Here is a 25368-nt window from a genome sequence, read left to right as displayed (position 1 = left end):
AAGATAGCTCCAGCCTCCCAGAGCCCACTGAATCTGAGTGTATGAAAGAGGAAGCCAACTAGTTTATGAATTATTCTTCTGATAATATTTCCTGTAGGTAGTTTTAAGTAGTACCTGCTATTGAACAGTGTGGCAGAATCTGCTAGTAGCCACACAAATATTAATTTTTTCTTGGTAACAAATCCCCTGATTTTTTAGGTAAGGCTATAGGGTAGCTTATAATAAAAGATAAATTCCCCAGTTTTCCTTGCAGCTAGGTGTGGTTATGTGATTAAATTCTGACCAAAGAGACTAAAAATTAAAGTTAAAAGGCAACTTCCAAGATACCTCTTCAAAAGACATCAGTCATAGGTCCTTTTCCTCTTCTTTGTCTCTTCTACAATAATATTACCTGGAATATAGATGTGATGCCATGATCTCTAGCAGCTGTATTGGGCAGTAAAGGCAAGTTCCACACCCTAAGGACAGTGGAACAGAAAGAGAGAAGGAAACTGTGTGTGTCCCTGAATAAAAAGAGCTGTCATACAAACCTGGTAGATTATTTTATATGAGAGAAAAATAAACTTTCATTTTGTTTAAATCACTGCTAATTTGAGTTTCTATTTATATTATAAAACAAAATTGTATTTTTTAAAATATGTATTTTAATTGATTTCAGAGAGGAAGAGAGAGGGAGAGAGAGATAGAAACATCAATGATGAGAGAGAAATAATTTATTGGCTGCCTCCTGCACATCCCCTACTGGGAATTGAGCCCGCAACCCGGCCCTGAATGGGAACTAACCAGGAATCGAACTGTGACCTCCTGGTTCATAGGCTGATGTTCAATCACTGAGCCACACCAGCCAGACCGGTTTTTGTTTTGTTTTAAATAAAGAGCTAAGATCTGATGTGGACTCATAATTTCTATGAAATTTTCAGGAGATGGTTCACTTCATGAGCATGGATCCCAGCAATGTTTTTCTCTAGAGCCTAACAGACTCTTCACATAGTTTCAGTTGATGAATATTTTAGAATGAATGAATATATTTTTAAATAAAAACAACTCTAAAATGTTGCCTATAGCAACATTAGAAATACATCCAAACTTGGTATTGTTTTGATTATAACAATTTGCTTCAGAGATCACATTAAATATATTTCTTTCTCTATAAATATTTGATCAAAGGTAAATTTGATCTGGTATTCCAACTTGTTAAAATTATAGAGAGATTTTTTTATTATACTGATTTTAATTTTATGATTATATTATTTTATGATTTGTTTCCATAGCATTCTGCATTAATGTATCATAAAGTAAAGTGAATCAGGCAGGTCAGGCTGAGTTATGCCAAAGGAACAAGCCACTCCAAAAATCTCACTGCTTTAAAACAACAAAGGTTTACTTCTGGTCAGCAGAGGGCCCTGTTCCATTTTGTCCTCATTCAAGCTGATGGAATCTCCTCCATTCAGACAAGGGGGTAGGGAACATAACAAATTGCTCATTGGTTGTTAAAGCTTCCATTCATAAATAATGCGTCATTTTCACTCACATATTATTGGCCAAAGAAGTCACATGACCACACCTGACTTCAAGGAGCAGGGAAGAAGTGCACCAGGCAATGTTTTTAGGATGAGCATCCCAAAATTATTGAAGAACACTAGTCACTACCAGATATAGCATTTCACAATTAATTCTGAGCTCGTGTCTTCTCATTTCAGTCTCCTCCTGAATTTGCTTTCAGTAATTTTTAAAGATAAGAAAGACTTGGTTGACTAATAGAATAAGCCAACTACATTTATTATGGATAGTAATATTTTCCTGAGGAGACAGAGGATTGGATCTAATTCTTCTAATCTGCTGTGTTTGCTTCTGACTACCTGATGATGAAAGGCAAAACAACATGGCTTCTTAAAATCTCATCAGTAAAGCCTAAATTATCTTAGGTCAGTGGTTCATTAAGTGTGCAGGACTCCTGGGGAACCTCTAGAATGCAGATAAGTCCACAAAATGCTTCCTTTTCCAGATATATCTGCTTGTGGCCAGCTTTTCTCCATGCACTGCATCCAAGACAACATATTGCAACAGATTGAATGCAGAGCAGACATGAGAATCCAATCCTCTTTTATTAAGCCAAACATTAAAGAGATGTGCAAAAAAAATCAGTTCTGGAGAACATATTTTTATGTAAATACATATTTATGTTAATATGCAATGGGTAATTGTTATTTTATTTTATTTTTTAAAATATATATTTTATTGCTTTTTTACAGAGAGGAAGGGAGAGGGATAGAGAGCTAGAAACATCGATGAGAGAGAAACATCGATAAGCTGCCTCCTGCACACCTCCTACTGGGGATGTGCCTGCAACCAAGGTACATGCCCTTCACCGGAATCGAACCCAGGACCTTTCAGTCTGCAGGCCGATGCTCTATCCAGTGAGCCAAACCGGTTAGGACGGGTAATTGTTATTTTATTTTATTTTTTTTATTTTTTATTTTTTTAAATATATTTTATTGATATTTTACAGAGAGGAAGGGAGAGGGATAGAGAGCTAGAAACATCGATGAGAGAGAGACATCGATCAGCTGCCTCCTGCACACCTCCCACTGGGGATGTGCCCGCAACCAAGGTACATGCCCTCGACCGGAATCGAACCCGGGACCCTTCAGTCCGCAGGCCGACGCTCTATCCACTGAGCCAAACCGGTTTCGGCGGTAATTGTTATTTTAAAGAAATTAATAAGAACATGCAATTTAAAATGTTTTCACTTTTAACTTTGAATATAGTAAATATTGATAGGTATAATCTACATAAGCCAAAGGTTTTGAGGGCCCTCAGTAATTTTTATTTTAACTTTTTGTTTTGAATAATTATCCTCAATATATTTTAATAGTTTTAAAAGGTCCTGAGACTAAAATATGTGAGAACCACTGTCTTAGATAATAATACCCTGCTTGGTAAATTTAATTTTCAAAGTAAAGAATTACTAAGTAGTATTTTCTCTACAATAAGGATTTTAAGGATCAATAATATAATGATGACAATTTGTATTTACAAACTGGAACATGGCATTGTAAAAACTTCGCCTGTTGGTGCAGAGAGTAGTTTGACATATCTATATTGAAATACCAAATAAATTGTACATTTGGATTACAAAAGAGTATGTTCAGTTAATCTATTTAAGACTACCTGAGAATCAAACCAGTCACTTAATGAAGATATATACAACTGGAAATAACTAAAACTCACCTAAAAGAGGTTAAAAGTAAAATAAGAAAATTTATATTCTCATAGAAGAAGTCCAGATGTTAGATGTTTCCACAGATGGTTATTTGATAGGCTCTGCAGCATCAAAATATTCCAGTATCTTTACATCCTTCCAACATGCTAGTTTGAGGATCTTGGCTCATATAAACTTTGTTAGCTCAAAATCCTGATATCAAACGTAAATACAAGATCAAGAGGTAGAACATGGAGGAGTGATGTGTTTCCTTTCATGCTTTTCTTTTAGGCAGCAAGAAATACTTTTCCCACAAGCACACTGGCAATCTAACACTGACTCCTTTTCAAAAATCACTGATCAGAATTGGATCACATGATTGCTCAAACGAATCATTGGCAAGAGGAATGAGTTTGCCATGATTGGCTTAGGCCAATCATGGTTCTCTCTTTGTGTTTGAGGACGGGCCTAGCTTTTCCAAAAGCACTTATTTTTCTTCATATCTGCACAAAATTGTGCATTCGGTATAGAATATGACCAACATATGCTTTTAGCAAGAATGGAGGCGGGGGCGGGGGGAGTGGGGAATACTTAGGGGATAGGCAACCAGTAGGTTCTTACACAATCATGACAACTGAAATTTCTCATCATAGTAGCTGAGACCATTATGGGATAATGGGAACATTTCAGAGAAGTTTCATAAAAATTATACTTGCCTGTTTTTTTTTTTTCTTTCAGTTAATCATTAGTCATTGAGTTTCTAGCAGCATAGGAAGTCTCATTTTCTTAAATCTTCATTGACAGTTCATTATTAACTTTTAGTCTTCTGTAAATTCTATATCTATCTCATTTAATAACAACAGAAAGTCAGTTCTACTCAACCTCATACTACCACATTTTTGTTTTCTTACTTAAATTATCATGCCTATGTCGTTGCTGACATATTATAGTATCACACCTTTTAAACTTAATGCTTTCAGTTGAAATTTGGCTTCCAATTAAACTGGGAGCTATTCACATATTTAAAGAATATCAATTTCATTCTAAAGTACAATAAGTTCTCTACATAATGAGTGCAAATCAGAAACAAATACCGAAAAAAAATACTAGTCAATATGTCCTTTACTTTATGGAACAACCTACATACCAGCTGTCTGGTTTCCCCCTAATAGTATGAGCCAACCAGGAAGGTGCATATTTTCTGCTATGGTTTTGTGTTGTCTGGCTATAGCAGGAATGGTTTATAGATCATTTAGAAAATGTTTTTTTTTTATGTCTTAGTTTAAATGTCATCTCTTCAGAGGCTTTGCCTGACCACCCTGTTTAAAAGAGGCCTCCTCTAATTACTTTGTATTAAATCACTCTTCTAATTCTTTCTATAGCACTCTTGCAAATCTGTAATTATCTCCTTTTGCATTTGTTTATTTCCTGTTTCCCATTTAGAATATAAGCACTATGAGAACTGGAAAATATGTTGGTCTTATTCTATACTGTATGCACAAAGCTTAATACAGTGCCTGGCACATAGTGGCTGACCAATAGATATTTGAGTCTAGATTTCTCTTCTGAATTATCTCTTTATTTTATGCTATATCTGAAAGCAAAATTTAAAACCAAACCCTGGTGTTTATTATATTTTGGCATTTATATTTAATAACATACAATATTAAAATTGAATAGTTAACAGATACTTAACATAAGGTGTCAAATGTGGTAAAACAGTAAAATATAGGAAAATTTCTTTTATGTCAAATTGATACATTTTTATATTTTTTATTTTTTATAGCTTATTAGGTATGAAAAATGAACGTGTTTGGGACCAGCACAGAAATTTAGAAATGTCTAGAAGTGAAGCCATCAAGAACTCATAATAGTTTATTTGTACAAATCTGCAGATATTTTGTACCTTCAATATACTTGGAATTGGAATTGCCTCAGGAGTCTCATTGTGGTTTTAATAATACACATCCAACTGTAACTATAATATAAAGTATGGACTATTTCAGGCCTTTTAATAATATATGTAATTGTTGTTATTAACCAAGTAAGAAAGTTACTTGAAGGGTACAACGAAATGTGGCTGTTTTCAGTGGAGATATTCCCATGCATGAGTGTGATTAGCACAGACTTGCTAAATCTCTCTCTGAGCCATCTGTGAGCACCTTCTTGGCTTAAAACAACACACGCTAGCTTTGCTCAGTTCTAAGCAGTTTTTACCACAACTGTTATCTTTACTTAAACCTGGGAAGATTCTCGAGTGCCTGAAGCTTGGAAAGCCACCTTTCGCTAAGAATCTGATCCTCAAATTGAAAAAAAGACTTCAATTAAATCAACGATCTCAAATGAGATTTTTTTGGCATAAAATGTTGACCACAGAAATTCCCATCCAATTGTAAGGGGTGGGGGGATATATTAGCTTACTAATAAATTTAGAATACATTCATGTGTTAACTTTTTAATGATGCAAAATAAAATTCCTAATAACTTGAGTATATTAGCTTGCTCTTTAATTCAATCCCAAGTTAGGGGGATGCAAATGCTCCTTTTATACTGGCCTTAGTGTGTGCTCCAGAGTTCTGGCGAACCCACCATAGTGGAGACCTCACTGACAAAGACCTGACAGATAGTTTGTTCCTGCACTCAATAGTTGGAGGCCTAGCTCCTTATTGTAGCCCCAATACAATCTTTTCTAAAGAACCTGCTCTGACTGGAACATCCAACATGGAGTGTCGGGGAGATTGCCCTGCAGTAAAACTACCTAAGAACTGACTGGAGACCAGTGTAAATGCAATAGAGGCCTTCAAACAAATTCTAAAGTTCTAGTAGACATCATAACAACCACTTTCCTTCCAAAGTTGCATGTTCTTAAATACCTACACCTCAGAAACATTTAAAATGGGCTTGAATTTGGCCCAAACCGGTTTGGCTCAGTGGATAGAGCATCAGCCTGCAGACTGAAGAGTCCCAGGTTCGATTCCAGTCAAGGGCATGTACCTTGGTTGCGGGCACATCCCCAGTAGGGGGTGTGCAGGAGGCAGCTTATCGATGTTTCTCTCTCATAGATGTTTCTAACTCTCTATCCCTCTCTCTTCCTCTCTGTAAAAAAAAATCAATAAAATATATTTTAAAAATAAATAAATAAATAAATAAAATGGGCTTGAATTTGATTGTGGTGTTTAGTTCTTCAAGTCCAGACTGAGTGTGGTTAGAAATCCTTTAATGTCATATTTAAAGTTTTTATTTTGAGGTGTATTTTGTCCACCATAAAATACACCCATTTTAATTGGTCAGGGTAATGGCATTTAGTAAGTTACAGAGTTGTGTACCCGTCACTCCAATCCAATTTTAGACATTTCTATTACTCCCAAAAGATCCCTCATGCATATTAAGTTTAGGGTTTTGTATTGGATTTTTTCATAACTTTTCTGCATAAAAACAATAATATATTTGGAATAAAATGTTAAAATGTTAATAAATTTAACTCTGTTGGCATTCAGAGACAAATGATTAATTTTCCTACAAAAGTATGTACACTTTTAAAAAGGAGACTAACTAGGCATCTGTTACAGTTTTCCTTAAATAATTTTCATAAAATCCTGGATAAATGGGGATGTGTATGAAATGAGTGACCCCGCTTTTGTACAAGCAAAACCAACATTATTCAGATAGTACATGGTAGCAATCGCAGCTGTGAGTGATTATATCCCTCGCATTCCTTAACACTTCTGTTTCTCACCACAGCCTCTAATTGGAGAATAAGTCATACTCTAGCTGAGGTCATCCTGTCCATTGAAAAGGGCAGGGCAACATCAGGTCATATTAAAATGGAAATCTAGTTCAAACTCTAATTTTCCATTTCATTGGTTAATATTTTCTGGATAATAGAGAGAAGCACATACACATTACTTTTACGTACTTGTGATCTCTTCCGTTCTTCCTCCTCAGGGAACATCACTTAGCACCTTTTCTTCTAGGTATGCTTCTTTTTTTGTCATCTTATGGTCATGCAAAAATCCAAAGACTGACAATAAAACATGTTAGCTACATATGCAACAGGTGTAATGTGAATTTATAACACTTGCTTTTAGTAAAATATAAAAGTTAATGGCTTAGATGTCTTAGAACTTTAGTTCCATGAAAATAGGGAGTTTTGTTTACTGACATGCACCAAGCTCCTAGAACAGTTCCTGGCACATAAGAGGTGTTCAAAAAATGTTTGTTGAATAAATCAAATTCAGTTCTTTCTTAAATAAAGTTTTCAATATTTTTGATCCTAAAAGATTATGTAGACTTTTTACCTCATTGATGTGTTATGAAAAGCATGTTGATATGTTATATAAAGCACATAATATAGAAATGGATAAGTTCCTAGAAAAATACAACCTAACAAGACTGAATCATGAAGAAATAGAAAATATGAACAGATTGATTGCTAGTAAGAAGATAAACCTCTCAACAAACTAAAGTCCAGGACCAAGATAGCTTCACTAGTGAACTCTCCCAAACATTTAAAGAATGACTATGTTAATCAAAATGTTCCAAAAAATAGAAGAGGAGGTCATACTTCCAAACTCATGTTACCCTGTTACCAAAACCAGACAGGGACACAAAGAAAGAAAGAAAGAAAGAGAGAGAGAGAGAAGAAAGAAAGAAAGAAAGAAAGAAAGAAAGAAAGAAAGAAAGAAAGAAAGAAAGAAAGGAAGGAAGGAAGGAAGGAAGGAAGGAAGGAAGGAAGGAAGGAAGGAAGGAAGGAAGGAAGGAAAGAAAAAGAAAGAAAGAAAGAAAGAAAGAAAGAAAGAAAGAAAGAAAGAAAGAAAGAAAGAAAATTACCTATCAGTATCCCTGGTGAACATAGATGCAAAATTCTCAACAAAATATTAGTAAAACAAATTCAACAATCATTAAAAAGATCATATCATGATCAAATGAGATTTATTCCAGGGATGTAAGGAAGGTTCAACGTCTGCAATGTTATACACCACATTAACTAAATTAAGAATGAAAATCATATGATCATTTCAATAAATACAGAAAAAGTATTCAACAAAATTCAACATCCATTTATGATAAAAAAAAAAAAACTCCCAACAAAGTGTGTATAGAGGAAATGTACCTCAACATAAAGAAGGCCATATATGACAAACCCACAGCTAACATACTCAGCAGTGAAAAGCTTAATGTTTTTACTCTAAGAATGCCCACTCTCACCACTTTTATCCAACAAAGTATTGGAAGTTCTATCCAGAGCAGCTAGGCAAGAAGAAGAAATAAAAGGCATCCAGAGTGAGAAGGAAGAAGTAAAACTTTTTCTTTTTGCAGTTGACAGGATATTACATATAGAAAACTCTAAAGATTCCACCAAAAAACTGTTAGAACTAATAAATAAATTCAATAAAGTTGCAGTAAACAAAATCAATATAAAAAATCAGTTGCATTTCTATCTACTACACTAATAGAGAACTATCAGAAAGAGAAATTAAGAAATAATCCTATTTACAATCAAAAAGAACAACACACCTAGGAATAAATTTAACCAAGGAAGTGAAAGACCTGTACACTAAAAACTGTAAGCCATTGATTAAACAAATTAAAGACATAAATAAATGTAAAGATATTCTGTGCTAATGGATTGGAATAATTAATATTGCTAAAATCTCCATACTATCCAAAACAAACTACAGATTTAATGCAATCCTATCAGAATTCCAATGGAAATTTTCACATAAATAGAAAAAAACAATCCTAGAATTTGCATGGAATCACAAAAGACCCTGAATAACCAAAATAGTTTTGAGAAAGAATAATAAAGCTAGAAACATCATGCTCCCTGATTTCAACCTATATTACAAATATAAAGTAACTAAAACAATATGATATTAGCATAGAAACAGACACATAGATCAATGGAACAAAATAGAGAGCCCAGAAATAAACCCATGTATATATAGTAAATTAATTTATGACAAAAAAGGCAAGAATATACAATGAGGGCACAGTCTGTTCAATAAGTAGTATTGGGAAAACTTGACAGCCACATGGCAAAAGAATGAAACTGGACCACTATCTTACACCGTACACAAAAATAAACTCTAAATGGATTAAACACTTTAACATAAGACATGAAACCATAAAATCCTAGAAGAAAACATAGGTGGTAAGCTCCTTGACAGTGGTCTTGAGAATTATTATTTTTTTGGATTTGACCTCAAAAGCAAAACAAAAGGCAGGACAAACAAAAATAAAGAAGTTGGACTATATGAAACTAAAAGCTTCTTCACAGCCAAGGAAACCATCAACAAAACAAAAAGGGAACCCAGCAACTAGGATATATTTGCAAATCATATATCTGATCATGGTAACTATCCAAAATATAGAAAGAACAAATACAACTAAATAGCAAGAAAACAAACAATCTGATTAAAAAATGGGCAGAGGATCTGAATGGACATTTTCCCAAAGATGACATACAGATGACCATCAGGTAACTAAAAAGTTGTTCAACACTACTAATCAGCAGGAAAATACAAATCTAAACCACAATGAGATATCACCTGAAAGTGATAGAATGGCTACTATTAAAAAAAAAAAAGACAAGAAATAGCAAATGTTGGTGAGGAGATAGAAAAAAAGGAAGACTTGGCACTACTGTTGGAAATATTCACTGATGCAGCCACTATAGAAAACAGTATTGAGATTCCTCAAAAAATGGAACTACCATATAATCCAGAAATTCCACTTCTGGGTATTTACACAAAGGAAATAAATACAGAATATTGGAAAGGTATCTGCACGCCCATGTTCACTGCAGCATCCTAATATATAAAAACCCTGGGTCTGTCACGACTGGAGGCTCAACCAACGGGAAGTCAGTCCTGAAGTCAGCGCTGGGTTGCCGTGGCGACCAATCACTGACTGCTGAGGGTGCTGCGGATCAGGCCTGGAGAGAGACCTGAAGAGAGACCTGAAGAGAGAAGCCGGGTTTCATCCGTAGCCTTTGTGGCAGCTGTTTATCAGCACTTGCCTCTTTCTCTCCAGCAGCTGAGCCTCCATTTCTCTCTAGGCCTCCACCGGCTTTCTGATCAGGCCCCATTGATAGGCCCAGATATGCTGACTGGCATAGAAATCGACCAATCAGAACCAAATTGGCCAGCAGAGGAGGGCAGTTGGGGGCGAGATCAAGCCTGCAGGGGAGGGCAGTTGGGGGCGAGATCAGGCCAGCAGGGGAGGGCAGTTAGGGGTGATCAGGCAGGCAGAGGCAGTTAGGGGTGATCAGGCTGGCAGGGAAGAGCAGTTGGGGGCAAGATCAGGCTGGCAGGGGAGGGCATTTGGGGGCAATCGGGCTGGCAAGGGAGCAGTTAGGTGTTAACCAGGCCAGCAGGGGAGCAGTTAGGGGGTGATCAGGCTGGCAGGCAGAAACAGTTAGGGGCAATCAGGCAGGCAGGCAAGTGGTTAGGAGCCAGCAGTCCCAGATTGTGAGAGGGTGCAGGCTGGGCGAGGGACATCCTCCCCCCCACCCCAGTGCCCAAATTTTGTGCACCAGGCCTATAGTTATTTATAATAGAGAAGATCTGGAAGCACCCCATCAATGGAAACTTGATCCACTGATAAAGAAAAAAAAAAAATATATATATATAATGAAATATTATTCAGCCATAAAAAGAAGAAAATCCTGCCATTTGTGACAACATGGACAGGCTTTGAGGGCATTATGCTAAATGAAATAACTCAGACAAAGGCAAATACTGTATGATCTCACTTACATGTGGAATCTAAAAAGAAAAACAAAACACCAAACTCAGATATAGAGAATGAATTAGCTGTTGCCAGAGAGAGGCAGTGGGTGGGGGTGAGTAGAATGAGTGAAGGTGGTCAAAAGATACAAACTTCTAGTTATAAAAGAAGTCCTGGGGATGTAATGTATAGCCTGGTGCCTATAGCTAATAATATTCCAATGCATGTTTGAAAGTTGTTAAGGAAGTAAGTTTTAAAATTTCTCATCATAAGAAATAGAATTTGTAATTGGCATGGTGATGGATGTTAACTAGACTTACTGTAATGATCATCTTGCAATATATACAAAATATACAAATATCAAATCACTATACATGAAATGATTATAATGTTATATGTCAATTATATCTCAATTTTAAATGCACTGAGGGGACCACATAGAATTCTGAAACAAATTTAAAATGTAGCATGAATAAGTAATATTGGCCTGTACACACTGGAAGCCAGTTTCAACACCTGAGTGAATATGTGGCATAAATAGAATTTACAAATGGAAAATTTGGGATTTTCTAGCTCTATTAATCCATATTTTATTTCCCAGTCTACCTAAACTTAGTCAATCTTGCCATATATTTATCAATTGATTCTTCCTTTTCCTTTTTAGTAATGCATTCTTTTTTTCAAGATTTTAAGACAATTGATGTTCTCTCACATTATACCACTCCTCCACACCGTATTTGATTAAGCTTGTTTCCCAGGGTTCCCAGGCATGTTTACATCATTTATATACCATTTATATATACACTTGAGGCCTGGTGCACGGATTTGTGCAGTGAGGCCCCCCAGCCTGCCCTGCGGGGATCAGGCCGAAACTGGCTCTCCAACATCCCCTGAGGGGCCCCAGATTGTGAGAGGGCAATTCTCAGGTGACGCACCCTGGAATCGGGTTCCCTCCTCTCTGGTTCTGAGTGGGTCACCCGAGAACCACAGCTGCCAAGTCACCGCAGCTCCGCAGCTCCTGCGTTGAGCCTCTGTCCCCTGGTGGTCAGTGCGCATCATAGCTACCCGTCAGAGTATCTGCCCCCTGGTGGTCATTACGCCACCAGGGAGATAGTCTGATGGTTGGATGTTCGCTTAGGCTTTTATATATATGGATCATGTATATCACTAATGCACATTCTCCGACACATAAGAATCTTCCTCAGGGCTACTAACCTCATTTCTTCCTTCCTCCTAGGGGACCATAAGCCATCATCCAGTCCCTTCTCTCTAGAGGCTCTGTTCTCCTGCCTCCTCTCATCATCTTGTCCTTTCTTGCACCATAAAAAGAAACCCCCTCTATTGACTCAGAATTCTCCTTCTGACTCTTTTTTCCCCTCCAAAGGGTAGCATCCCTTGTTTTTATTTCTTTACCTCTACAGTTCAGCTTACTGTAAAAAAAAAAAAAAAAAAGCTCCTGTCTGCATACAAGCAAGATGTTGTTTTAAAGTCACTTAAACTCCTTAATTGCCTAATTCAATGAACACATATCCTTATCTTGTTGACCCCTTGGTGGCACTTAATGTCTTGGACCTTTCCTTCCTTATTGAAATTCTTTCATTCCAGTTTTCCACCACACCTGCTCCACAAATGTACCTTCTACCACCTTCACCATTCCTTTTCAGTGAGATCATAGTTGTTTTGTTTATTTTATTTACTTATTTTGCATACTCTCTCAGTTTACAATTAAATGTTGCTCTCCAGAGCTCTGTCCTTGGTTCCGTTTTCAAGCTACAAAGTTTATCTGGGAAAACCAATCAATTCCTACAGTTTTAGTTGCCACCTAGTCTATTATGATTCCATGTAAATCTTTAGCCTAAACTCTCTGCTGACCTCTAGATCTTATGTTTCTGGTTGCCTTCTCCACCTATGTGTTACTAAGCTTTCTAAAATCTATTAGATCACTTCTGGGTTCCTTTCTTTTTAGTATTTTACATGCAAGAAGGAAAGTTAACTAAATACTTGGTAGCCATATTATGGTACTCTGATAATGCTGTTTATTTCCATGTCCCTTCTTTCTGGTTACATGGTGGAAATGTATACCTGCTCCTTTGAAATTAGGTGTGAGATGACTTGTTTTGGCCAATGAAACATATTGGAAGTGATGTGTGTCACTTCTAGGCAGAAGCCTTTAAAAACTGGCATCCACATAATTTTATTCCCGTCTTCCTGTTATGGCAAGTGGCACCATTGCAGAGGAAAGAGGTTCCATCAACTTGTATCCTTTTTTTTTTTTTTAAATATATTTTATTGATATTTCACAGAGTGGAAGGGAGAGGGATAGAGAGCTAGAAACATCGATGAGAGAGAAACATCGATCAGCTGCCTCCTGCACACCCCCCACTGGGGATGTGCCCGCAACCAAGGTACATGCCCTTGACCGGAATCGAACCCGGGACCCTTCAGTCCCCAGGCCGACGCTCTATCCACTGAGCCAAACCGGTTTCGGCAACTTGTATCCTTATGTTAAGGTGATGTGCAGCAGATCTCCCACCAACCAAAACTGGACATATAGCATGAGTGAGAAATAAACCTCTATGAAGTTAAGCCTGTGAGATTTTGGAGTTCTTTATTATTGCCATATGGCCCAGCCTGACCTGACTGATTCAAGATCCAAAACCAAATTCATCAATTTTTTTGCTTGCACTCTATCCTATATAATAAAAGCCCAGCAACCATAACAGCATAATGACCAGAATGACTGCTCTACCTGTTCCTATGAGATGCATTCACCACCTCTTGGTCCCTCCCCCTGTCCCGCAGGCTCCAATCGCAGGATGGTGAATGGGGAACCACAGGGAACCGGGATAGGTGGTGGTGGGTGGGGCGGGATTGGGAACTGGCGAGCAGGAGGAAGATGGTTCTGATCGCAGGCTAGACCTAGGGACCCTACCCACGCACAATTTTGTGCACTGAGCCTCTAGTTAACAGATAAAAAAAAAACATCACGTCATCTGACCTGAATATATTTGAAGGGTACTTAGGGAATAAAATCTATAGAACTATATTCTCTGTTGCCTTATCTTTGAGCCATCACCATCTCTACCCACTTCACCAGGCCAGAAAACCTGGGGGCATCTGTAGTCTTCACTTTCATGTCCATCCATATTTTATGATTTGGCTAGTTCTGTAGATTTTATTCCCTAAGTACCCTTCAAATATATTCATTCTTTTTTTAAATCCTCACCTGAGGATATTTTCCCATTGATTTGTAGAGAGAGTGGAAAGGAGGGAGAGAGACACAGAGAGAGAAACATCAATGTAAGAGAGACACATCGATTGGTGCCTCCCCCCTGCACTCCAACCAGGGTTGGGGATCAGCCTGAAATGGAGGAACATGCCCTTGATCAGAATTGAACCCAGGACCCTTCAGTCTGAGGGCTGACACTTTATCCACTGAGCCAAACCGGATAGGGCTCAAATATGTTCTTTCATGTACAGTATATCCTTAATATCTATCCTTCTCATTATCTGTTGCCTGAAATATCGCACTGACTTTGTAAATGATCTCCTTGTCTCTATTATCAGTCTTTCTTAAATCCATCTTCCATAGGGCTGCAAGAGTGATTTTCATACAATGCAAACTTTGATCATTCCGCTCTCCTGCTTAAAATCTTCACCAGCACTTACAGAATAAAACTGAAATGCTCTGGCATGGCATACTAGGCTCTTAATAACCCAAGTCCTTTCTATCTCCTTAGCCACATCTCTGCTCTAGCAATACTGTTCGTTCTCCTCCCTCTCCTGCGCGCGCGCGCGCACGCGCGCACACACACACACACACACACACTCACACACTCACACTATATTATTTCTTGGCTGAAATTACAACTTCTAGAAATTTCAACGTAGGTGCCATTTACTGTAAGAAGGCTTTTGTGGTTGTCCCAAACAGACATATCTATTTCCTCCCTTGTGCCACTTCTCTGAGTAAAATGTGCTTTTGTTACTTAATATGGCACTTTTTAAAAACTTTTGCTTATGTGGCCATTGTGATGGCCATAGATAGTGACGACCATATCCTCTTACAGTGAGGGGAACTATCTTATTCATCATTATATCTGGAAAGCACAGTACTTAGCATATTACAGGTACCTCAAAAGATGTTTACAGAACTGAAACAATAGGCCATTTGATCAAATAGCTCAACATTGTTAAAGGCCTATATTTTATTAAATAGCTTAAAATTTGTTGAGAGTTTACTATGTGTTAGGCACCATAGTATGTATTCTATAATTCCAGGGCAATAATTCCAGGGCAGTGATTTTCAACCCGTGTGCCATGGCACACTGGTGTGCTGCAATAATAAAAAAGAATGAATATATTTGAAGGGTACTTAGGGAATAAAATCTACAGAACTAGCCAAATCATAAAATGTGGATGCACATGAAAGTGAAGACTACATTTGCCCCCAGGTTTTCTGGCATGGTGAAGTGGGTAGAGATGGTGATGGCTCAAAGATAAGGCAACAGAGAATATAGGAAGAAAGTCAGGTCAGATGATTTGATGTTGTTGTTGTTTTAATCTGTTAATAGAGTGCAAGATAAAGAGGTCAGTGCCTATTTAGTCAGGGGCACTGACCTCTTTATCTTTAGATTGTCAAATTAAAAAAAAATGACAACAGCCAACACAACCATAGCTATCTGGTGTGAATGAATCAAAATTAGACCTATTTTTTTTTTTTTGTTAGATTGGCAAAAAATATATTTATTTGTGTGCCGTAAAATTTTAGTAGTTTATGTGTGCCATGAGATGAAAAAGGTTGAAAATCACTGTCCTAGGGCATTGAGACAGACACTAAGTACCTCTCATTACAGATTTCATTATATGAAGCAAACCATATCTCACCTTCCTAATACGCCTTAGATATTAACCCATTGGATTCTTTTCCTATGAGTAACTGAATGAATAGCAGAGACACTATACTTACATGCAAAGTTTATTTTTTATCTACAACTTTTAAGAGGAAGTCAGCTCTAATATTTAAAACATTTTGGAAAGATATGGCATTTATATATCATCTTTCCTTTGAAGCACGACACTTATTTATCACACTTAAGGGACCTCTGTAGTAAGTAAGGGGTGATTTAAACAAGAGAAACAGGTCACAGAGAAGTTGACTAACTTGCCCCATATCATAACTTTCAAGATATCATTATCATTCTATACATACTCTGCCCCCACAAAATAATTTTCTAATTATCATTGAGTGACAAATTGCCAACTAGAGACAGAATTCTATATATAAAACTCAAGACTTATCTTCAGGGGACTAATAATATGTTGGGAAAAATCACGACATTGTATTATGACTCCAATTTCTGGCCCTCTTGGCTAGAACATTTAAGGTTGTACAATTTATCTCTTCTGAATTTTGTATTATCTTCAAATAATAATAGGCAGATGTATAAACACAGATATTCTTTTTATAAGGGGTCCATTCATTCACCCATCTTGTATTATGCCGGAAAGAGAAGTTAAGGTCATTCCTTTTCATTTATTCGCATCCCATTTTTACAGTACGGGGTGCAGAACCAGTTTCATTTGCCAAAGGCCAAAAAGCCCTGAGACTTGGGCGAGTCAAGCATTAATTACCAGCCACTTGGCCCATTTGCAGAAATACACAAAACGTGTAGAATCACTTAATTTTATCCCCTCCTAATCTTTTCACTTGGAAATTGGCTGCTCGGGCTAATGTTGTTTTTCTCCCCGCAGCCATGTGTGAAGAGCGATTAACACTCGCTCGACAAACCCCTTCCCGGGCCATTTGGGAGCTGCACGCGTTCACACCCGGGTTCAGCCCGTTTCGCCTTCACGCGCAGCCTTTTTGTTTTTGCGGCGAGCAGGGCAGAGAGGGGCGGAGAGGGAGCGAACCTCTCAAGATGCAGCAGGCCTGGGGAGGCTATATAAGCTGCGCGGGGCTCGGGCCTGGTTTGTGAAGCGGCAGGTTTTTTCGCGAGCTGGCAGGGGCCTTTGGCCTAGGCCCGCTGCGCCATGGAGACCGCGGAGCGCGCGGATAGCGGGGCCGGCGAGGGCGCGCACTGCTGCCGCCTGCAGCCCGCGGCCCCCGACGGCCCCGCGCGGCACGGGAGCGCGGACTCTGGGTACCGCCCTGCACTTCCTTTACCGCATCCCTCCAGCCCAAGCCTCTCCAGCTCCTCCTCTCCGCCCCCGCCCTCCACTCCCCTTCCCCCCATCTCCCCGGGGTCCACGCTCCGCTGCGATCGGTTCTGCCGAGTCTGGGCTCACGTCTCCTCTGCGCACCTTTGCTCCCCACTCCGCAGATCCGGAGGCTTCTGGAGACCGTGGGTTGACGCACGAGGAAAGCAGGAGGAGGAGACCCCGCACCACGCCGAGGAGGCGGTGAGTGAGTCGCGCGTGGCTGGTCGCGCCTCCCAGGGGCGCAGATGGTTCTCCAGGGCTGGGAACGCCGGCCCGAGGGAGACACGCGCTCGGCCAGCCCTTCGCTTAAGACGCGCTTGCTGGTGGTCCTACCCGTGGCCGTGTTGGTGCTGATGAGGCAAGAGCAATTGCGACACGGGGATGGGGCCAAAAGCGAGGCTGCAGAGAGCCCTGGGGTCACATTCCCTGAGGGCGCGAGGAACACTTGGCCGCGCTAGTTTCCAGATTCTAGAAAAAGGTGAGTGATAACTATGATTCATCTCCTTACGTCCCCAGATGCTCAGGATGACCGAAGCCTCTGGGAAGCTTTCGCGATACAGGCACCCAGTCAGGTGAGTGACAGGCCAAACCTAAGGTCTCCTGCTGCTCCAGCCCCTGGAAAGAGCCAGAGACTTTGCACGGCCCTGCTCAGCAGCTGGTCCTGCAGTTTTTCTATTAGAAAATCCTGTAGGTAGTATCTTCAAGGTTACTTTGTCTTCCCAATCCCAGGGGTCTTTTACTCATCGAATTGAAAAATGTAGGCGCTCACACTCTCACTTAGAAGAACTGTTAAATCAACACACACTCAGTAAAAGCTTAAGGAATATTGTATAAATAGGAAAAGTGAATGATGATACAGTAAAAGCTGAACGTTGACATCGTGTGCCTGCAAAAGTTGTTTGTTTTTTTTTTAAGGTCAAGGGGTCTGAATGCAATTGATTTCACGCCAGGCAAAGTGTATACTAGTATATTCTTATTCTCCTGCAAACCAGAAGGAAGAAAGATGTTCACAGTTGCAGTTTTCTAGCAAATGGAGCAAAGTGAGCTTGCCACCGGAGGAGAAAATAGAAATGTGATGAAAATTCTAAAGGTCCCTAAGGGTCATAAAAGGGATCACAAGTTGTAGGGCATAACAATGAGGAGCTAGTTTCCTATTCTGATCACAGGAAGTCAGCCTTTCTGTAGGATTCTCTGTAGCTTTTATTCAGGTAAAAGGTTAACTTTGCAGTTTGCCTCCTTCAGAGAGCTGTTAGGTGAAGAGCTATATGATGTTTGTAAAATGTGTATGTGTTTATAAATAACATGTTGCTTGATTTCCTACCATGTGCTAGCACTAGTGCAGGACACAGGAAAAAAATAATCAGGGCCCCCCTGGGAAGTGTTGTGAGAGAGTTCAATTTGGTTAGTGTTACACTTCAGGGCATGAAGTGCCTAACTCTGTCTTGGGAGTGGGGAAGAGTCAGGAAAGTGTATTATAGGTTGTGGTCTTCAGGTTAGCCAAATGTTTGTAGGTGGGGAAGGCAGGGCCAGAAGAAACAGCATGGGGAGAGAGATAACAGGGTCATGGAACAGCATGGCTCCTCTGGGAGCATCAAATTGCTGGAATTTGGGTGTGTGGAGCTGTGGTCATTCCAGCAAGGAAGCCAGAGGCCAGATCTTGTGCACCTTGGTACAGAGTTTTGTCCTGATCCTGTAGGTAGTATTGGGGATTACTCAAAGGATTTTTTTTTTTAATATATATTTTATTGATTTTTTACAGAGAGGAAGGGAGAGGGATAGAGAGTTAGAAACATCGATGAGAGAGAAACATCGATCAGCTGCCTCCTGCACACCTCCCATTGGGGATGTGCCCGCAACCAAGTTACGTGCCCTTGACCGGAATCGAACCTGGGACCTTTCAGTCCGCAGGCTGACGCTCTATCCACTGAGCCAAACCGGTTTTGGCTACTCAAAGGATTTTAACCAGAAGGGTAGTGTGATTGGATTTATATTTTAGAAAAATCACAAAGGAAATGGTATATATTAGTAGTCTGAGAACACCAATGTGAAATTGGAAGTCATTGCCATTGTTCAGACAAGAATGATGAAGAGCCATTCTCAGGCTTTGGAGGTGGAATGGGACTGGGTGAGTTTGGAGTACACCTAGGTGACAGTAGATTTAGGCTTATAATGTACTGGATATGGTAGATGAAGAAGAGGTAAAAAGACAGAATGTTTTCCAAGTTTGTGGCTGATGACCAGGTTGAATGCTGCACTAACTGATTGGAAATTAGGGCCAAACAGATTTGGGGAGCAAGATAATGGGTCCAATTTTCCATTTATGGTATTTAATGTGCCTATGGGGCATCCCAGTGGCAATGTCCATTAGGGAGCTGCACATGTGATTCAGGGACTCATCATCAAGTTCTAAAGTGGAAAGGCAGACTTGGGAGTTTTGGTAAATGAACAGTTGGAGAAATCATGACAGTGGATCAGGTCATTCTGGGGAGTCAATGAGGGGAGATGATCACTTGTGATAAAACCATGGGGGAAGGCCAACACCTAACCTGTATACAGAGAAAGAAGCTCTACAAAGAAGACAGAGAAGACTTATTCAGAAGGGGGAATTCGGGAACGTATGGGGTGCCTGGAAGAAAAATTGCCAGTGAGAAATTCTGGGGAGGATATGATAACAATTAAACAAGATTCTTTGGGTTCAGTAATTCCAGTAACACATTAAAAAACCAATTTGTTTCGTATACAAGCAATTCTTTCCTATTCTGAACTACTATTGAATTATGTTTGTACTTCTCTTAAGTTTATTTTACTTTTAAAATTTTCTATCTTGAGTAGTACTATGTGTTTCTAATTCTTTTTACACAATTGTCAACTTCTTGAGGGTAGGGATTGTGATTTATTCTTCTTTGAATTATGAGTTATGTCTGGCATAAGAAAGCACTGAAATATTTATTGAATGACTGCATTATTAATGGTTACTAATTTGACATCAAAATTGTAAACTGTTTTTACCACATTGCTAAAAACAGTTATAAACTACATTGCATATTTTTTTTTGCCTTTTAAAATAGAGTATACTGAGCATAATGTACTATTTCTTTGTTAGAATCACTCTATTATATGAGTTCATGGGGCTATTTACACTGAAATGACTACACTGTTGTTGGACATTCAGCCTTATCCCTCCTCTTTTCTTTTCCTTGGATGAAAAAGAATAGATCAGATGGCAAGTTTAGTATTTTTCAAAAACGTGAAATTCTGAGATAAACATGTTTACATGTGAATTATTTGTATGAAACCAGTGTCATTCTCATTCTCAATATGGTGTCCCAAATTTAATTGGGTGGGGAAAGGGAAGGGAGATGGGATCAAGATTGGGCTCAGAGGTAGCCTTGCTGTATCTCAAGTTGTGAGTGCATAAGCAAACTTTTAAAAATATTGCTTTTTGTACTTTTCTAAACTACATCCGTAAGAGTTAAATGTGTGAGCTTTAAGCAAGATTCTAGGTAATTTCTGCCTCTTTGTTAGGGCATAACATTTTATTGTTTTTATGAAGTTGTCTATCAGAATTTTTAATGTAATGGTAGGATTCATTTTTTTCCCTAAGAATTTGGAAATTGGAAGACAAGCCTGTTTTTTTTTAAGAATAAATATATCTATAATGCCTGAAGTAAGCTAAATATTGATCTTAGGTTTACACAGGGTTCAGTGTGAATTTGTTTGACTCAATTTACAACTTGGATAAAGATTCAAAATAATCAACCAGTTATTGATACTTTGGCAAGTAGACTCCATGAAAGCTGTGATAGTAGCACTTTTAAACCTATATCTTAAGACTGTGTCTAAAGGCATAAATCAATTGTTTAAAAATACATGGAGTTCTTAACTTTGAACATTTCATGAGTATAAGGATTCTAAATATAAAAAAGATAAAGTGTATTATGTTGTTTGCGTTTTTCAGACTATTTTGGCCAAAATCAAAGTGTTATGATTACTTATATCAAGAAGCAGAAGCTCTTCTGAAAAATTTTCCAATTCAAGCCACAATTTCATTTTATGAAGATTCTGATAGTGAAGATGAAATTGAGGAACTGATCTGCGAAAATTAATCTGATTAGTTGCTTTTGATGATATTAAGCATTTGTAGGATTTAAATTTAGTGTGCAAATGTATCATAATTCTTTAAATTTATTTATTTGTATGTAAATTATTAATAAAATGAATATTTTGTAAGTACTATAGTAGTTGGGCTTTTTTTAAAAAAATCCCTACACTGTTATTCAGTGCTGGAATTTAAAAGTAGGTGCCATTTACAAATATCTTGATTGTACTGTAAACATTTGGAGCTTACAAAAGATCATTTTGATCTCGAACTATGAAGTTTATTTTAGTAATAATTTTGCAAATATTTAGTTATATTTTTGCATAGAATGACAATATTTTCAAACTAAATCTTGCAACATCTGCTATTTCCTATTGATTACCATTGGATATTGTAGTTACAGATGAATATTATTTGATAATGAAGAAAATCACCTTATGTCCCAATTACACATTATTATTATGTATTTGCTAACAGATGGTGAAAAGTATTTTAAATCATTGTCTGTAATTGAGAATGGGAATTAGTGTCAGGACTATTAAATTTTAGGCATTTTAAAGGAATGATGAGTCAGGTAATTCTCTCTTTAATACTCTTCTGCTGTCCTTAAATCCAGTAGTAAAATAGCATGGGTGTTCAATACTTACGGCAGTACATTGAGGAATCCCCAGAATTAAAATATCTAAATGGGTATTACTTAAATGAAGTCTAAAAAGGGCAGCCAAAAGGTCAGAGTTTGATAGTATTTTTTTTACTCTCTGTCCAAGGGAGAATTTGGGCAGATATGAAACATTCTCCAACAACATCACTTTCCTTTTCTCTAGTTTTTTGCTCTGATATTCTCATGAAATCATTTTCTTATGGAAAGAGAAATAAATTCTCAGTGATTAGTGTTTTAAAGTAGATTTATAAAAGAATACAACTCTTTTAATGTGAGAGAAAAAGAGTACTTTGCAAGGTAAAGGTAACAGAACAAACTATGGTAATGAATGAAGTTCCTTTTAGCTCAAATACATTTTTTTCCACAATAAACATTTCAATTGCAAATAAAGAATGTTTCTGCAATATTTCAGAATGATAATAGGCAGAGGTAAAGGTCTGCAATTGGTTACCTAGCTAAGAAATGCCTCTTACTTGAATGGCTACTTATATTCCCTCACTTTCCCTTCTAATTGAAGAAAAACATGACAGACATTAATTTACAGGCACTTTAAAGACAAGGCAATTGAAATAGGGCAAGTTCAAACCATAGTTCACACTCAGGAAAAATTATTAATGGAATGAGGCTGTGGACAGTTATTTAGAATTATGTTTCTTCTGAAAACTTTCTCCCTTCACTGTATTCTGTTCTCAGTATGTGTGTGTTCCCCAAGGAAAATACTCACCAGGTCTCCAATCTGAAACCTTGAGAGTTAAAGACTGTTGTTTACCTGCATGGTATTTGTGCTTCTCATCGATATGTTGGAATAGTATGAAGAACCACTGCCAATTATTGAGTGCCTTCTTTTATTTTTTTCTTTATTGATTAAGGTATTACATATGTGTCCTTATCCCCCCACAATAATATGATGTATCTCAAAATCATCATGCTGAATGAAGAAACCTGGGTGCCAACAAAGAGTGCATATTTATATGATACCATATTCAGAATTCAGAAAATACAAATTAATTTATATATCCAATGATATGTTTGAGTGTCTTCTTTTGACCAGGCACTGTATTATGTAGTTTACATCATCTTATTTAATCCTTACTAAAACATAAATTCATTATGCAGATGGGAAAACGAGGCGTTGAGATACTAAAGTACCTTGCATAAGGCCGCTCTAGTGCAGAGGTGGCATCGAAACGAAACCTGACTCTTAAATACTGCAATTGAGAGTGGGCTGCATCAGTATACAATTCCTTGTATCTTTCAGGGAAGGCAGGAAGTTAGACGAAGAGGAAAAACTCATGAACAGGTGAATGGAGCAGAAGACTTTACTAAGCCTTTGACTCATAATGTCAGTCATTAGCGAGGGTTCTTAAAGGTGAAGTTTCTCTTCACCCCACAGGAGTGGCTGTTTGCATTTGACACCTTGGTTTTTAAAGCTTCTCTTTCCTGTACAGCTTGGTGCCTTAGAGGAGAGTTTCAGAGAAATCAAAATTCTAAGTTGTATAATGCTAGTGCTTGTTTAACAATGGACAGACACTTGTGGGTGTGTCTGCAAGCATTTGGTCTTAGATTCGGTCAGCACCAAGGCTAAGGAACAGTTTCACACTTTTATCTGAAGCAGAATAGCTGTCACGTCCCTGAGGTGCTGAAGTTCAGGCAGAACTAACGGAGCATGCGTACTTTCCCCTGATTCCCCGTCCCCTCCCCAGCTAACTCCCGGTCCGTCCCGCTGGCCCCGCCCTCTGCGACTCGACGTGCTGCGTCATGGCGCGCCTCAGCCCGGGCGACCCCGGAAGTGGGTCGGGGGCTTGGCCTCTGCCCGGCCTGGGAGCCGGAGCGGGAGGTGTAACTCCGGCGGGGTCCAGCCGAGCGATCCTGTCCAGCGGTGGACCCTAGGCAGGGCCCGGGCCAGGCGTCCAGGATGCTGAACATCCCTTCCCAGTCCTTTCCAGCCCCCAGCTCGCAGCAGCGCGTCGCCTCCGGGGGGCGTAGCAAGGTAAGCGGCTGACACCAGCGGACGGTCCGGCTCAGCGCTTGCCTCCCGCGGGCGTTTCGTGTTCCCGCACAGTCTATTCTCCCCTTTTTCTCCTCTCCCACCTCCAGTTCTAACATTTGGCCCTTCCTTTCCTAGTGGGCAACCTCCTCCTGATCCCATGCTGCCTCCAGCCCGCGAACTCTCCTAACCTTCCTCTCACCTCCTAGGCGCTTTTCTTCCCAGCCTTTACCCCGTTCTGTCAATTCCCTTCTTCCAAGCCTGCCCGCGAACTAAATTCAGATGTAAATGATAGGCCTGGCACTGTGCTTCCTGATTATAGGGACCGAGGATTAGCTTTCTTCCCTCAACCTATCCTCCTCTCTGGTCTTTTGTTCTCTTTCTGAGGGAGTTCTGAGTGATGTGGGGTCCCAGCGGAAGGGAAAGGTTGGGCGGTGGCGACAGTGACCAGTGACTATCCCTGCAGGGGTGGGGACTCCCCGAGCTAGGGGAGATCGGAGAAGGGAGACCACATGACTGCAAACCTCCAGCTTACGGAGACTTATCGAAGTCATACTGCCCTTCTTTCTTCCCCTGGTACTTCAGTTTTTTGTTTGTTTGTTTTTAACCACTGCCTTTTCTACTGATAACACTTGATGACTTTGAAGCGAATATACTCTTTAAGTTTTTGTTGCACATAGTTACTGTTAGCAACAGGTGGAATACAAATGCATTTCACATTTGCAAAACTTAATAAAATCGTCGCCTTTGCTCATTGCAACATGAATTGCTTGCTCTTGTTATTTGTTGGTTCCTCATTCTGTAACCACATCGTGTTTTGTTTTTGAGACTTCCACCTGTTTGGACCACTCCTTTTTCATTTCTGGGCTCTTGGGTCTTAGCATCCTTTGGGAACTTCACCGCCTTTCCTCTTCTTCCTTCCTTCCTTCCTTCCTTCCTTCCTTCCTTCCTTCCTTCCTTCCTTCCTTCCTTTCTTTCTTCCTTTCTTTCCTTTCTTTCCTTTCTTCATTCCTCCCCTCCCTTTCCCTCCCCTCCCCTCCTCTCCCCTTCTCTTCTCTTCTCTCTTTTTTTTTTTTTTTTTCTCCACTAAGACCTGGAGTTTGACTCTAGATCTGAATTATGGATTCAGGGATCTGTAGCTTTCATTAGCTTTTCAGAAGTCTGTAAACCCAACTATAATAATAGTACAGCCGAGATTTATTCAGTGCTTACTGATGGCCATGTATGTTCTAAGTGTTCTCATTGCTTTACTTGTATTAACCCGTTTAATCTTTACAATGATCCTATGAAGTGCATGTATTTGTTATCTCCATTTCACAGAAAAGGAATCTGGTGAAGAATGTTGCCTTAGATCTTACAGGCTTGATGTGATGTGACTCTGTGACTTTGGTTTTTTATTTATTGCTCCACATGTCATCCAGCCATTTAATTATTTACCCCCTCTTCCTTGATATTTGACCTGTTTCTCTTCTTAAGCTGTAGGGAGC

The 25368-nt window shown here is 39.0% G+C and overlaps 2 protein-coding genes across 11 annotated transcripts in view; both read left to right on the top strand.

The window, feature by feature from the left end:
• The window catches only part of LOC308246547 (cytochrome b5 reductase 4), a 185846-nt gene that overhangs the window by 74218 nt on the left and 86260 nt on the right, over positions 1 to 25368 (top strand). For 3 of the 10 annotated variants that reach the window (XM_080664923.1, XM_080664922.1, XM_080664928.1), the window contains exon 1: positions 23660 to 23884. The exons of 1 other annotated variant lie outside the window; for it this stretch is intronic. In XM_080664923.1, coding sequence (XP_080521049.1) covers positions 23810 to 23884 — 75 coding nt within the window. In that variant the 5' untranslated portion in view covers positions 23660 to 23809. Of the gene's footprint in view, positions 1 to 17092; positions 17613 to 17650; positions 17707 to 23625; positions 23885 to 25368 lie in introns of those variants that run through there. 6 more of the 10 variants (XM_080664926.1, XM_080664924.1, XM_080664925.1 and 3 more) reach the window with 6 other exon arrangements.
• Positions 16794 to 21367, top strand: RIPPLY2 (ripply transcriptional repressor 2). Its single transcript, XM_080664931.1, has 4 exons — positions 16794 to 17076; positions 17257 to 17335; positions 17651 to 17706; positions 21093 to 21367. Exons 1-4 carry the CDS (start codon positions 16967 to 16969, stop codon positions 21238 to 21240), a joined length of 393 nt encoding a protein of 130 aa, XP_080521057.1. The 5' UTR covers positions 16794 to 16966; the 3' UTR covers positions 21241 to 21367.

This window comes from Plecotus auritus, assembly GCF_963455305.1.
Source record: "Plecotus auritus genome assembly, chromosome: 4".
NCBI classification, from domain to species: Eukaryota; Metazoa; Chordata; class Mammalia; order Chiroptera; family Vespertilionidae; genus Plecotus; species Plecotus auritus.
The sequence above is the reverse complement of the archived record's forward strand: the minus strand, read 5'-3'. Positions and strand labels throughout refer to the sequence as shown.

Bases quoted from the DNA above. Each gene is read 5' to 3' on its own strand.
- RIPPLY2 (XM_080664931.1), top strand. From the start codon at position 16,967: ATGGAGACCGCGGAGCGCGCGGATAGCGGGGCCGGCGAGGGCGCGCAC. The intron at 17,077-17,256 runs GTACCGCCCTGC...CCCACTCCGCAG, and splicing joins CACGGGAGCGCGGACTCTGG to ATCCGGAGGCTTCTGGAGAC. The intron at 17,336-17,650 runs GTGAGTGAGTCG...TTACGTCCCCAG, and splicing joins CGCACCACGCCGAGGAGGCG to ATGCTCAGGATGACCGAAGC.